Below are 14,391 nucleotides of genomic sequence, written 5' to 3' on the forward strand. Positions count from 1 at the left end.
CAAAATCAGCCTGATCTTACGAGAAAACGCAAGTATTTTACGTTTTACCAATTCGTACGAATTCGTACAAGTTCAGTCGTACAAAATTATACGATTTTAAAAGGAGGCGTGGCACCTAACCCCACCCCTAAGCCCAACCGTTATTGGGGGATGAGCAAATCGTACTAAATTGTACAATTTAGATCGTACGAATTCATATGAATTAGCCACTAAATCAAAACGTTACAAACTGCCGTGAGATTGTGTTGGCTTATATTACACCAAAACTTCGCTGACTGAGACAGAAAGATCCAAGCATACAACAAGCACAGAGAAGTGTGTTTGTTTTTGTCGTATTCAAGAGTTTATTAAGCCTCAAATATCCCTTTATGCATTTCAACCAATTTCCTGAGATAAAATACAACTTAAATTATCTTTATTTGCACGTTCCCTTCCATTCTTTAAAAAAAAAAGAGTAAATACTTGTACGAAAATAACATTCTCTTGCAGTCGGAATAAATATCAATATAAGGTTTAATATGTATCAACATACATATATTAATATAATAGTTCATACAAATCTGTATGTGTAGCTATATAACAATATATAACAATAAATGTCGCCTTCGTAAAACAAAAGATCTGTTGCCTTCATAAGCCATCAGCCATCAGGCGAATGGATGTTTCATATAGAAAACAGGGAAGAAAACAGCATCCGTCTGAACAGGAGGACATAAATAACAATCATGAGGTGAACATGTTGACAATTACAGATATTGATGGATGTTAGTACTGAAGAATCAACGATCCGAGTCCAGTCCGAGAGGTTTTACTTTATTCCTGTGGAGGGGAGAAATGGAAAGAGGCTTTAGTGTGATTCAGTTCATATAAAGTAGCAGTGTTTTGTAATCATGTTTTTAGTTTTTAATTATGTTTATTTCTGCTTTTGAATTGCTTTATGAGAGCTTGGTCTAACTTTTAACCTTGAAAATTTGTATAAAGTGACTTCTATTAACATTTTTAATCAACCCAGGCTCATTGTGGAAATGTAGCCCTGCGGACGTTTCTGGAGGCCGCGAATTACGTCCCGGGAGGTACGCATTTGTGCAGTTTTTTTTTTATTATTAGTTTTTTATATTAACAATATAAAAAAAATTTTATTTTTTATTTTTTTATTTTTTTTATAAAAAAAAAACCATTCATATTAACAATAACAATAACAACTATAACAATAATAATGATGATGATAATAATAATAACAACAACAGTAACAACAACAGCAACAACAACAACAACAATAATAATAATAATAATAATAATAATAATATTGTTTTTCATTATTATTATTATTTTCCCGGTGATGGGTTGCAGCTGGAAGGGCATCCGCTGCGTAAAGACGTGCTGGATAAGTTGGCGGTTCATTCCGCTGTGGCAACCACAAATTAATAAAGAGACTAAGCCGACAAGAAAATGAATGAATTACTATTATTATTATTATTATTCATAATATAATAAATTTTAGACAATCTCATTCAATGTACACTTATTATTAAACAAGTACTATTTTTAGTGGTGATCGGTAAGTGTCTGTATTACAGTGGTCACAGTGGTATACAGTGTTTACCTTGCAGCAGCCGCAGCAGTCTCCACAGATGGTGCCGATCAATCCGTTGATCACCTGGAAAGCACACAGTCCGATCTGGACAATCCCGGTGATCAGCAGGATGGAGAACAGTGTCAGGTGCCAGGTGACGATATCTCCGGGTCCCGCACACAGCTCCCACATCGTACGGTTTGACAGGTAGTTTCTGAAGGAGCAAAAACACATGCGTTACATTACAAATATACACCATGTTGCATATTACACTGCAGAAATCTTGTAATAAACCACCGTTATGTATTTCTCTATGTATTACTACCAGCCTCTAGTGATAGCATTTAATTAAATATATTTGTTGAGATCAGACTTGATGAAATCAGTCTGCAGAAACACTTTGATTGACATTCTCCCTTCCTATGTGTCATCAGAGGGGGAAAGCCCCGCCCACTAGTGACCATCTCTCCCTCATTAGCATAGGACGTCAGTCTTATTTTTCAACCTGTCACTATGCTGACACTCAGGCATCTGTAGCTCCGCCCTCTTTTAAAAAGAGCACAATCTCATTTGAATGTAAAGCGACAGTCACCAAAACACCACGATTTAGATCAAAGGATCTGGATTTATTTGAGGGTCTGTGAATAAACACTCACCCGTCGGTGAATGGGTAAGTGGCGTTATTGCTGCCGTCGCTTAAAAAACATTTGGGTCCGTGATTTAGAGCCACACAGGACACAATGACGGAGTAACCGGCGCCCACTGCTCCCGCCGCCGCAAACAGAATAGAGCTGAACATCTGCAGGAAAGAAGAACTAAACGTTAAAGTGGAAACAAGCCAAGATAATGGTGTTGCAATAAATACAGGGGGTGAATAATAAAACACTGCATTGCACGACATTTTACGTAACTATTTTACACATTGGAATTTGTTAAATTTGCAGAAAAAATGCACACAGAGCTTTTAATTAAACGTTAAAGTGATAACAACAACAAAAAATTGTGTTAAAACAATTGCAAGAAATTGTCGAGTCCAACATTGAATTAGACATTAACATCTTTACGCATTCGGGAATTCAAATTTGTTGAAATTTTACAAAAAAGCAAAAAGACCTTTTAATAAAACGTTAAAATGGAAACAATGCGAAGGAAAAATAGTGTTCAGGCAATCACAAAGAATCGCTAAGTAAAACATTGAATTTCGCAACACGTAACTATTTTACACATTGGAGAATTCGATTTTGTTAAATTCGTACAACAAAAGCACAAAGACCTTTTAACGAAACATTAAAGTGATAACAAAACAAAATAAAATGGTGTTAATGCAATTACAAGTAATTGTCGAGTCCAACATTGAATTAGACGTTACCATTTTTACGCATTGGGGAATTCAAATTTGTTGAATTTGTACAAAAAGAGCATAAAGACCTTTTAACGAAATGTTAAAATAGAAACAATGCGAAGAAAAAAAATGGTTTGAAATACTTAAAAGGAACTGTCAAGTAAAACGTTGAATTACACATAACTATTTTACACATTGGAAATTTGAGTTTGTTGAATTATTACTAAAAAATATACAAAAGCCTGTTAACTACACGCTCAAAAACGTTTAAAATCATGAAAATAGTATTCGGGCAATTACAAAGAATCGCTAAGTAAAACATTAAATTGCGCAACACGTAACTATTTTACACATTGGAGAATTTGATTTTGTTAAATTTGTACAAAAAACACACAAAGACCTTTTAAATAAATGTTAAAGTGATAACAAAACAAAAAAATTGTGTTAATACAATTACAAGAAATTGCAGAGTCCAACATTGAATTAGACGTTACCATTTTTACTCATTGGGGAATTCAAATTTGTTGAATTTGTACAAAAAAGCATAAAGACCTTTTAACGAAATGTTAAAATAGAAACAATATGAAGAAAAAAAATGGTCATGGAATACTTAAAAGGAACTGTCAAGTAAAATGTTGAAATACACATAACTATATTTACACATTGGGAATTTGAGTTTGTTGAATTAATACTAAAATATATATACAAAGACCTGTTAACTAAACGTTCAAAGTCAAGAAAATAGTCTTCAGAAAATTACAAAGAATCGTTGAGTAAAACACTGAGTTGCGCAACACGTAATTATTTTACACATTGGAGAACTGGAATTTGTCAAATTTAAACAAAAAAGCAGACAACTTAATCAAAGCGTTAAAGTGGAAGCAAAGTGAAGAAGATAATGGTGTTCAGACTATTATAAAGAATTGATAACTAAAACATTAGATTACCCGTAACTATTTTACACATTGGGTAATTTGAATTTGTCAAATTTGTGCACAAACACGAAGACCTTTTACCCAAACTTAAAAATGATAATAAAACCGAGAATGTGGTGTTGAAGTAATTACAAGGCATAGTCAAGTAAAACATGAAAATGTGTGCAACTATTTTACACATTGAAGAATTCAAATTTGTCAAATTCGCAAAAAAGGCCAAAATGTTTTATTTTTTAAAAATTTACACCAGAAAGCTTTAACTAAATGCTAAAACGGAAATAAAACTAAGAACAATACGGCATTGAAACAGTTACAAAGAATTGTCAATTACAACATTGAAATGCGCGGCATGTAATTATTTTACACTTTGGGGAATTTCCCAACGAAAATATTTTCCCGCTAAAATATCTCTTAACAAAAAAATTTGCTCACAAAATATTCTCCTGCTAGATCAATTCCTGACAAAATATTTTTTTGACAAAAACATTTTGCTGCCAATTTATTTTCCACTAAAATATTTCATGTCAAACTATTTCCTGCTAAAAGTATTTTCCTGTGAGAAAAATATTTCCCGCTAAATTATTTCCTGCAATAATATTTATTGCCAAAATATTTCCCAACAAAATATTTTCCCTACTAAAACATTTCCTGACAAAATTATTTCCGGACAAAAGTATTTTCCTGTCAGAATATTATTTCTTGCTAAAATATTTCCCGGCAAAATATATTTTGCTAAAAAAATATTACCCACCAAAATATTTCTTGCTAAAATATTTCTTTGCAAAATATTTCCTGACAAAAATATTTTCCTGCCAAATTATTTCCTTCTAAAATATTTCTCTCCAAAATATTTTTCCAGGTAAAATATTTCCTGCTAAAACATTATCTGACAACATATTTACCTGCCAAATAATTTCCTGTCAAAATATTTCCCGTCAAAACAATTACTGCTAAAATATTTCCCGCTTAAAAAAATTCCCTCTAAAATATTTCTCGGCAAAATAATTCCACACAAAATATTTTTCCTGCTTAAACATTTCCCGGCTAAATTATTTCTTGTCAAAATATTTCCTGACAAAATAATTTTCTGCTAAAACGTTTTCAGCCAAAATATGTTCCTACTAAAATAATTCCTGCAAAAATATTTCCCGCCTTTTCTGATGGCAGATCTGGGATGTCATGAAGCGGAGTGGCTGTGTGGAGGAGCGCTGTGCACATGTCATTGGTAATCCAGCTTTTGGTTATTGTTTTTCTCACCGCAAATCGTTTCCCGCAGCTCTCATTCCCACAGCAGCCGCAGCAGTCGTTGTTCTTCAAGCCCAGGAAAACCAGAGCAGGGAAAATCATCTGAACAAACACACACAATATAAAATGACTTCAAGATCCAAAAAAACTGCTGTTACTTTAAACCATTTGAATCGGTTTAAACTAACTGTATTGGTTTATTATACGAAGTTTAGCTTAATATTTTAGTTGGTTTAACTGTAGTTAGCTAAAATAACTGGAAAAGCTCTGTTCATTCAGATAAAACATTGTACGCAGTGCGTTTAATTTTACAATGTCGTAACCAGTGAAGTAAAGTTAGGTACAGTTTTATTGCAAAAGCGAATCTGAAGGGAACACAAACTATACAAATTACATGCAAATACACTAGATATACTGCATTAGTTTAAAGACTTCACTGTAAAAAAAAACATATAAATATATTCTTACTTAAACTTTTAGCCTTGTGTTAAGACCAAGAGCGGTGCTAGTTCAAGTTCAAGTTCGGTTTATTTATATAGCACGTTTCCAACTACCACAAGGCTGCACAAAGTGCTTTACAGAGAAACAAATGTAAAGAGTTTTGCTATGCCGGCCCAAATGCTAAATACAGCAAAGCAACACACAGATATCTGTACAGATGAAAACAATTAAAGGATTAAAATGATCCAGAAATGATGATTTTCTACATCAATATAAACAGCACTGCCTCCACGCCTTCTTCACCTCAGGGGGCTTCTTCAGTTTATTCATGAACGTCTGCTTCTGTATAATGTGATTATTATCACCAGTATTATTGATTATCTGCAGATTTATATCTGTTTTAATAAACACAAGTGTAGATGTGTCCAGCTGTGGGGTTTTGGAGGCGTCTGCATCAGCATATGTGGATAAGAACAGGACGTGTGTTTGGATATAACTCAGTTTTCTGACCACACTTCATTATTATTGCTCATTTATTCCTCTGCTGGAGATCAGAACTGAACTTAGAAATAGTTTTGAAGCAAATCTTTGCACGTAACAAAGGAAATTAAACATGTGGGCTGATGGATGTGGTCAGTGGAGTGAGTTTCCACCGTTTCCTCACTCCACCAAAGTAAAGGAGTAAAGTGAAGAAGTAAAGTAAAGAGGCGGAATGGAGGAGGCTCGTTCTTTATCCTCGCGCTGCAGATGCCTCGCTGCTCTGTTTAACTGTGTTCTCGCTAGTGAGGCGTTCAGTTTTTAGTCTTACAAAGTCATCATGTAAATAGCGAATGCACCATTGAGCGACGCAACTGACTCTTAAAGGGAATGAGAGGCGAGACTCTGATTGGTTTAATGCAGGTTATGCTCAAAACACAGCCAGAACTCACTAAGAGAATAAGCACAGCCCTGTTAGACCATGCGCCGGGGAGTATTTTTACGTCATTAAAATAGCAAAGGTGGACTCGGGCACACTCTTAATCATGTTGCGCCATGTGCTCTGGACTTTTTATCATTAAAATAGCGTTTTGTTGGACAAGCAAAATGTGTTGCCTTGTTTTTGGAAAAAACAGTTGTCAAAATTAAGTTGAAAGTTGAGTTTTTTTAAATTACACCAACAGAGTGAACAAAATAATCCTGTTTTCACTACTAGATAATATCAGTTTTCTCACCTCGTTGGCAGATTATTTAGCTTGTTTTCAGGGAAAACACTTTATTTTGACACATTATTTCTGAAAACAAGACAATATTTCACACTTATCTAGTAAGAGATAATTATATTTTTACCAGAGGAAACAGTAAAGAAGCACTTTTATTATCTAAATATCTATATCAAATATCTGAAATTCTTACATCTAAGGACACTCAAAACAAGGGGAGCTTTTCCTAAAAACAAGCAAAATAATCTCATCTTTTTTTTTCTCTGTGAAAAGATTAGTTTGCTTGTTTTCAGGAAAAACTCGCTTCATTTTGACTCCCTATTTCTGAAAACAAGACAATATTTTGTACTGATCTATCAAATGCTTCTTGATATTGGTTGTAAAGCTACTAGTTTCGCCAGCAGTTTCACTGGGATGGATTGTTGGTGATTGGATGGGTGTTGACCTGATTGTGTAACTTCACATGGACAAAGGAAAAATAAGACTTGTTTAGGACAAACAGTATTTCAAGACAAGACAATATTTTTTGTGAGTTTAATACTTTAAGTAAGTAACAGATAGTTTTTCCTCACTTTTGTAGAAAATTTGTAGTTGTAAGTAATTCTTACTTAGTGTTTGTGTTTTGTTACGAGTTCAAATATCTAAAATGTCATAAATCAAAACAAAGTGAGTACTAAAATCATGCAAAATAATCTTGTTTTTGCTTCGTAATAAAAATATTTTGTTTGTTTTCAGGAAAAACTCACTTCATTTTGAGTTATTGTTTCGGAAAACAAGACAACTTTCTTACGCATCTATGCTTCTTGATTTTGGTTTTGCAGCTATTAATTCAGCTATTATATTATTAAACAGAGTTTTTTTTAAGTTTCACTGGGATGGATTGTTGGTGATTGGATGGGTGTTGACCAGATTGGGTAAATTTACATGGACGAAGGAAAAATATGATCCGTTTAGGACAAACAGTATTTGATTCAGATGCATAAACCTCTGAATGTCGAGTGAAATTTATCCCTAAAATGAGCATTTTTTTCAGCCTACGTTTACATTCAGTTATTTCACTTTTAAGGCAATGAAAAGAACTTATTTGTCACTATGACAGTAAAAGTATTAAGCCTACACACAGCAGTCTGAGAAAAATGACCTTTTTAGAAGAAGATATCAAACAGCATTTAGAGGTTTTTGCATCTAAACTCTTCATATAAGGACAAGACAATATTTCAGTGAATTTAAGACACTTTTTAAGGCCTAATATTTTGAAATTTAGGACATTTTAAGTCTGTGTAAGAAAAAAAATGCATGTTCAAATATCTAAAACATCTTGAATCGAAATTGAAAGAAATAATAACTCAAAACAACCTGAAAAATAATCTTGTTTTTGTGTTTTAATACAAATATTTAGCTTGTTTTGAGGCAAAACTCACTTTATTTTGACTCATTATTTCTAAAAGCAACATAATGGGTTGCGCTTGCCTATAGAAAATGCTTCTTGATTTAACAACATTTCGAAATTTGCACAAGAAACTAGACAAAATCTCTTCTTTTTGCAGTGTTTTCAGAGGATACAGTTAAAAGAATATACCCAAAAAGCTTTTGCTGCTTATTTGCATCTTTCTTTTTAAATAAGTGAGTTTTTCCTTAAAACAAGTACAAGAATCTGCCAATCCTGTAAGTGAAATAATTTTACTTCAGAGCAAAAATAAGATAATATTGCTTGTTTTAGGGGAAAAACCCTTAATTTTGACTAATTATTTACAAAAACAACACAATATTTTGTACTCATCTATAAAAATACGATTTTCTAGATATTTGGAATAAAAACGAGACAAAAACCCTAAGTCTAAAACACATTAATTGGTAGTGCATCAGATATGTTCAGTGTTAAAATAAGAAAAATAAATAAAAAAATAATAATAGCTAATAATAATAATTTATAATATATAATTAATATAAATATATAATTAATAAATAATAATAATAATAATAATATTCTTAATAATAGAAATAATAGCTAATAATAATAATTTATAATATATAATAATATAAATATATAAATAATAATAATAATAATAATACTAATTGTTAGTGATAACAATAGAAAATAGAAAGGTATTTATTTTTCCTAACGTTAGAGTGATTTAAAAAAAAAAATCAAAGGTGAAAAAAAAGTTTTGCCTTCAGATATAGGGTCATTTTTAATCCGTAAATCAAACAGAAGCATTAAAAAAAGGGTTCAGTATCCCAATTTTTTGGCCAAATCCACAAGTGCGCAGTGAATGTGAATGTGAAGGTCTTTACATTGCAAAAATCCTTTTCTTTATCCTGTTTTTAGTCCAAATATCTAAACATTCCTAAATCAAGAAGCATTATCTAGACAAGCAGAAAATATTGTCTTGTTTTTAGAAATAATGACTTAAATAAAGTGAGTTTTTCCTTAAAACAATCTGCCAATGGGGTAAGAAAAATAATCTTGAAACAAAAATGTTTACTCATTGTCAGATTATTAGGCTTGTTTAATGAAATACTCAACACAATATGTCATATATGTCAACTTTTAGATATTTGGACTAGAAACAAAACAAAAACACTAAGTACGAAACAGATTTTTAGCAGTGCATCAGTTTTTTCAGTGCTAAAAAGGAATAAAAACACAGCATATAACAATAATGCTAATAATAGAATAATAATGTTGTTGTTCTTAATTATTATTAATATCATTATTATACAATCTCCTTCTCAAGTGCATTTATTATTAAAACAGTAATATCGAAGGCGTTCTGAGTTGTTATTTCCTCACCAGCACTCCAGATCCCAAAATTCCCCCCAGGTAAAAGACTTCGTCGGTGATGTCTTGGCTCTGATCGGCCACTTTCCCGCTGGGGAAAAAGAGCAGGATGTTGCAGAGGACGCAGATGATGGCCAGCGGGATGAGCGTGATGCCCAGACACTTGGCGAAATTTCCAGAGCACATGATTGAGTCTCTGCTGGGGAGAAGAAATACAGTCCGACGGGAGTTGAGTTTGTTCGGCTGTGCAGGAGCAGGAGAGTGGAGGCAGGACTTTATACCTGCTGTCTGTAAATCAGTAACTGCTAACAATTGACACTAACAGATATCAGTGCGTCACACCGGCCTCACCTTAACATGAGGATCTTTATGACTACACTGAGAAAAAAAAATGACTTTACTTTGAGCTTTCGTCTTGTTTCTAGTCCAAATATCTAGAAATTCCTAAATCAAGAAGCATTTTATAGACAAATACTTATCAATCTTATGTAAATCTTTTTTTTTTAATCTTTATGACTATGCTAAAGAAATTCCTTTCCGTTACTTGTCTTATTCAACTAATCAGGACAAAGAGAGATAGGGTCCGAGCGCAGTGTCTAGCCCGACTCCAGAACGCCCCCCCCCTCAGATTTAAATAGGTATCTGGTTTAAAAGTGTGGAGTTGGGGTGGTGGAGGGACGCTGAAGTCAAGAGAAAACGGAGGTATGACGTGTTTGACTATTTATAGGGGTTCGTTCTTGAGCTGATTGGATAATAGAATGATTGTGTGTGATGAATTAGCCTAGTCAAAGACTGATCGTGCTCCTCCCGAAATTTGTTTATATAACATTACAAATTCTTAGTGTCTCAAAGCATTTTCCTAACTATGGATGTTGGGGGAGAGAACTTGGACGGCGGAGTGTTTTAGTAGATCTAATGTATGTATTCTTTCATGCAACTCAGGCTCATTCTAAAAACGTAGTCCTGTGGACGTTTCTTGAGACCGCGAATAATGTAGCAGGAGGTACGTATGGTTGCATTTCATTTTTTAAGCAAACGCTACGGGGCGGTATGAGGTCGTTCCTTTTGGTGCTTATCAGCTGACCGCTTACCTCCATGTGGAGGGCTTTCCCACCGCAACCAGTTTGTCCAGTTAGCTCGCCGTGTACGTCGGCGAACTTGAGACGCAGAGAGTAGCTGACTACGACAATGACCGGGGAAGAGTCCGGGGAAGTGTGGTTCCGGAAATCAGGTAAGACAAAAACAGAATCCAAAAAAATAGAACGAACAAGTTCATTACAGGGTGAGAATGCAGTAAAATCCGAAAACGTGGTAAAAATCAGACGAGTGTTTTTCTTTTTCTGGACGGCTTTTGCAAATTGTTAATTGGTTTTAGGTAAGTAAGCAGGCGGGCGGGTCAGTCGGTAAAATTGGTTGGGTTTTGGGAAGGAGGAGAGTGGGGTTAGACGATTGGCCGGTCGCCCAGTCAATCATTCAGCCTGTCAGACAGACAGTCATTCGACAGCGCACTCTAGTGGGTTAACGCGAGAACAGAACGTGCGCGAACGGCACTCCGATATTTGAGATACGAAAAAGCGCACACAGCAGGCTCTTGCGGATTCGCAAAATCAAAAGCTGCAAAAATACGTACCTCCCAGGACGAATTTCGCGGTCTTTAGAATTGTCCACGGGACTGACTACATTTCTAGAATGAGCCTGGGTTGCTTTTATGGATTTAGTACCAGTGTTGAGGGAATGAACAAAAGAAAACAGAAAATACAGAAAAATGCCATCACACAACCACCCTGAGGCAAAGCCAATGGGCAGTTGGCCCCCAGTTTGGCTTTCGAGACTGTCAAATACGTTGGGCCAAACAGTGCGCCCGACCCTTCCTACCACCAACACAGAGTTTTGGCTGCTTGGAAATGGCAAAAATGGGCTACATACCAGACTGAGAATTTTACATAACCATTACGAGGAACACCTTGAAAAGGCAGTGGATGGGATTAGGGGACTGTGGTTAGGTCACAGGGGGCCATGACTCTTTTGAACAGTTCCTGAGATAGATGGAGATCCTGGTGGATCCCTCACAATCGGTATCACTCCCACAGAGGCCCTTCACAATCATGAGGAGGGTCTCTCCACACCAACACCAGTGTGCAGCATCCACTTGGATGATGTGACGGCAGCCACAGGACAACAGCTGTTGATGGAGAGAGACAGTGATGGGGATGATTGGGAGGACATGATTATAAGCGCCGGTTGAGGGACTTTGGCCAAGACATCAGGGATACACCCCTACTCTTTTCCCGAAAATCGGAATGAGAATTTTACGTAAGTCAGGACCTTGGTATTGTTCTATCTCCCGGAAAACTCCCGGAATTCCACCCCCAGTCCCTCAGCCTTTTGGTACAGTCCCCATGTGTGCCGAACCCAAAATGCAACCATCTTCACACCTGCTTTCCGCTCTTCACTTCGTGCGCACCACATCCCCCGCTTTACACTTCACGCCCCCCAAACCCCCCTCCCCCACTTCGCACGCACCCCCAGATAAAGTCTCCCAGATGTTTTTATCCAAATGTTGGCAGGTATGCAAGTGTGTGGTTTTATAAAATAAATATATAATATAGACATAACCCAATATCATGATCAAGGTACATACTTGCCAGTACATCAAGTTTCAAGACGTGTCCAATGATGCTATTATGGTTTTATAGATGTACTACGACGTTATCTGATATCTTTGCTGTACCAGGTTTTACCACATTTTGTTTGCCATACACAAGGCGACTCTGAGAGATGGACATTAATGAACTACAGACGCTCCTCGACATGTTGTTTGGCATTTATAAATACAGAAGGTTTCTAGCTCCAAATGTAGTTTTTCAGATATGCACTGACAATTGGCATATGATTTAATGATGATGTGCAGGACACGTTTATTACAGCAGACTTTGGACTGAAAGTGTGAGGAAATGTCAGGCCACAGCACTCATGATGGTTCATTTGTCCAACAAAGTCTTCACTAAGCATAACGTTTGGATAAATGTTGACTTTGACTTTACAGTCCAATAAAGATTTACTTTGCAATCTTGTAATACAGCATTATTTTACTTGTGTATGTGTGCGCTGTGTTTTGCTTCCAGTGGTGCCAATGGGTGTAAAGTCACAAGCACAAATCGTGAAATAATATTTTCTCCAAATGAATTGGATTTGTGAACTAAAAATAAAGGAGGGAAGAAACGCTGCATTTCATATTCACCAGTATTTATAATTTTTTTATAATTAATCACAGGACTGACCCTCATGAAAAGTACAACCGTGAACATTACCCATGTCAATAGCATTGACAACAACATTACTGCTGCCCTCCGGATAGCCAAGTATCACATAGACAAGTCTGACTGTCCACATGAGCCACTGTGACGGGCTGGGCAGCGCTAACCAGGCAATCGCTGACGTGCCAGCGGAGGGGCAGCTCAGGAGGAGAGTACTCACCCCGGGAAGCAGAGCGGCCTGAGGAAGATCTGAAGATAAGAGACTGTCTTACCTTCTTGGATCCCACAACGAGGTTGGAATGAGAGAAAGTAGACCCTTCTCTTCCACTCTGGGAGCCTGTGGCGATATGGCCTGGTGAAAATTTAGGTATCCCCGGCCCAGAGGCCAGCAGTGATGTTGTTCTCAATGTTATTGACATGGGTAATGGTCCTCGGCCCTCCCCCGAAGAAAGGAAGACTCTTCTTCTTCGTCTTTAGACCTAGTTGGTCTGAAAAAAGATCCATTCAAGCCACTCGACTTAGCATCCTTAAAAATTCTGTCCATGAGGACAGCTCTGCTGTTCGTGTTGGCATCGATCAAGAGAGTCAGGAATTTCGAGGCATTTTCGATCAGTGAATTGTGCCTGGAATTTAGCCCGGCTATGTGCCCAAGGTTCCTATCACTCCATTTAAAGATCAAGTGGTAAACCTGCAAGCGCTGCCCGCGGAGGAGAAGTCCCAGCCCTTTCAATGCTTTGTCTCGTTCGTGTTTTGTTCGGTCCTCTGTGGCCCCCAGCATCTGACTCAGCAGAGGCGCCGGGGTATGGCCCAGTATGATGTCTGGTATGCCTGTTTGGTCTACCCACATGCTGGAGTTCGGTGCCAGCTATGCTTGGTCACCGATGGCAATCCCACTGGCTAAATTCAGCCACGAGTGTTCCCCCTTCTCAGGCGGACCCGTAACTTACCACTTACCAGATTAACATATGTTCATTGAAAGGGCTAGTGCATATGTTCCTATTGCCATCAAGGTTCCCCTTGTTTGGGTAGCAGGTGAGGTCCACAGCGTTCTCTTCTTTCGGGGACTGGCACGCTTTCCCAATGTACTATCACATTTCTAAAAATCCCAAGACTACTTTAGCTAGGTAAACTTAGCACACTTACGACCGTCGATCTAAATTCTTCTTAAGTATTCCCATGTAATGGAAAATAAAGGGCCTAGGGGACGTTGGAAAGTTGCGCCCTTGGTGATGCTTGTGCGCTCATGCTGTGCTTGGCAAACTTTACATTAGCGGTGTGACAGGCTTAGCTGCTGTGGCATTTTCCATACATTCTCCAGACACAAGTAGGAGTTCTCATGAGGAAGAACATCTTAGTTACAAACGTAACCGTCGTTCCCCGAATAGGGAATGGAGAAGTGTGTCTCCGATGCCACAGCTAGGTTGATTTCGGAAGTGGTGTTAGTGAGACCAGTAGGGGGCGCCCAACCTGCGGTCTATGTGGGTCCTAATGCCCCAGTATAGTAAAGGGGACGCTATACTGCTCAGTGAGCGCTGTCTTTCGGATAAGACATTAAACCGAGGTCCTGACTCTCTGTGGTCGTTTAAAATCCCAGGATGTAGGGGTTTCCCCCGGCAT

The 14,391-nt window shown here is 36.9% G+C and overlaps 1 protein-coding gene across 1 annotated transcript; it reads right to left on the bottom strand.

Moving 5' to 3' along the window:
* Nucleotides 1-320: 320 nt before the first annotated feature.
* Nucleotides 321-9,753, bottom strand: tm4sf4 (transmembrane 4 L six family member 4). Its single transcript, NM_001003489.1, has 5 exons — nucleotides 9,530-9,753; nucleotides 5,108-5,197; nucleotides 2,230-2,372; nucleotides 1,604-1,787; nucleotides 321-819 (listed from the first exon to the last, which is right to left on the bottom strand). Exons 1-5 carry the CDS (start codon nucleotides 9,701-9,703, stop codon nucleotides 814-816), a joined length of 597 nt encoding a protein of 198 aa, NP_001003489.1. The 5' UTR covers nucleotides 9,704-9,753; the 3' UTR covers nucleotides 321-813.
* Between the last annotated feature and the right edge of the window lie 4,638 nt (nucleotides 9,754-14,391).

Source organism: Danio rerio, chromosome 22, assembly GCF_049306965.1.
Source record: "Danio rerio strain Tuebingen ecotype United States chromosome 22, GRCz12tu, whole genome shotgun sequence".
NCBI classification, from domain to species: Eukaryota; Metazoa; Chordata; class Actinopteri; order Cypriniformes; family Danionidae; genus Danio; species Danio rerio.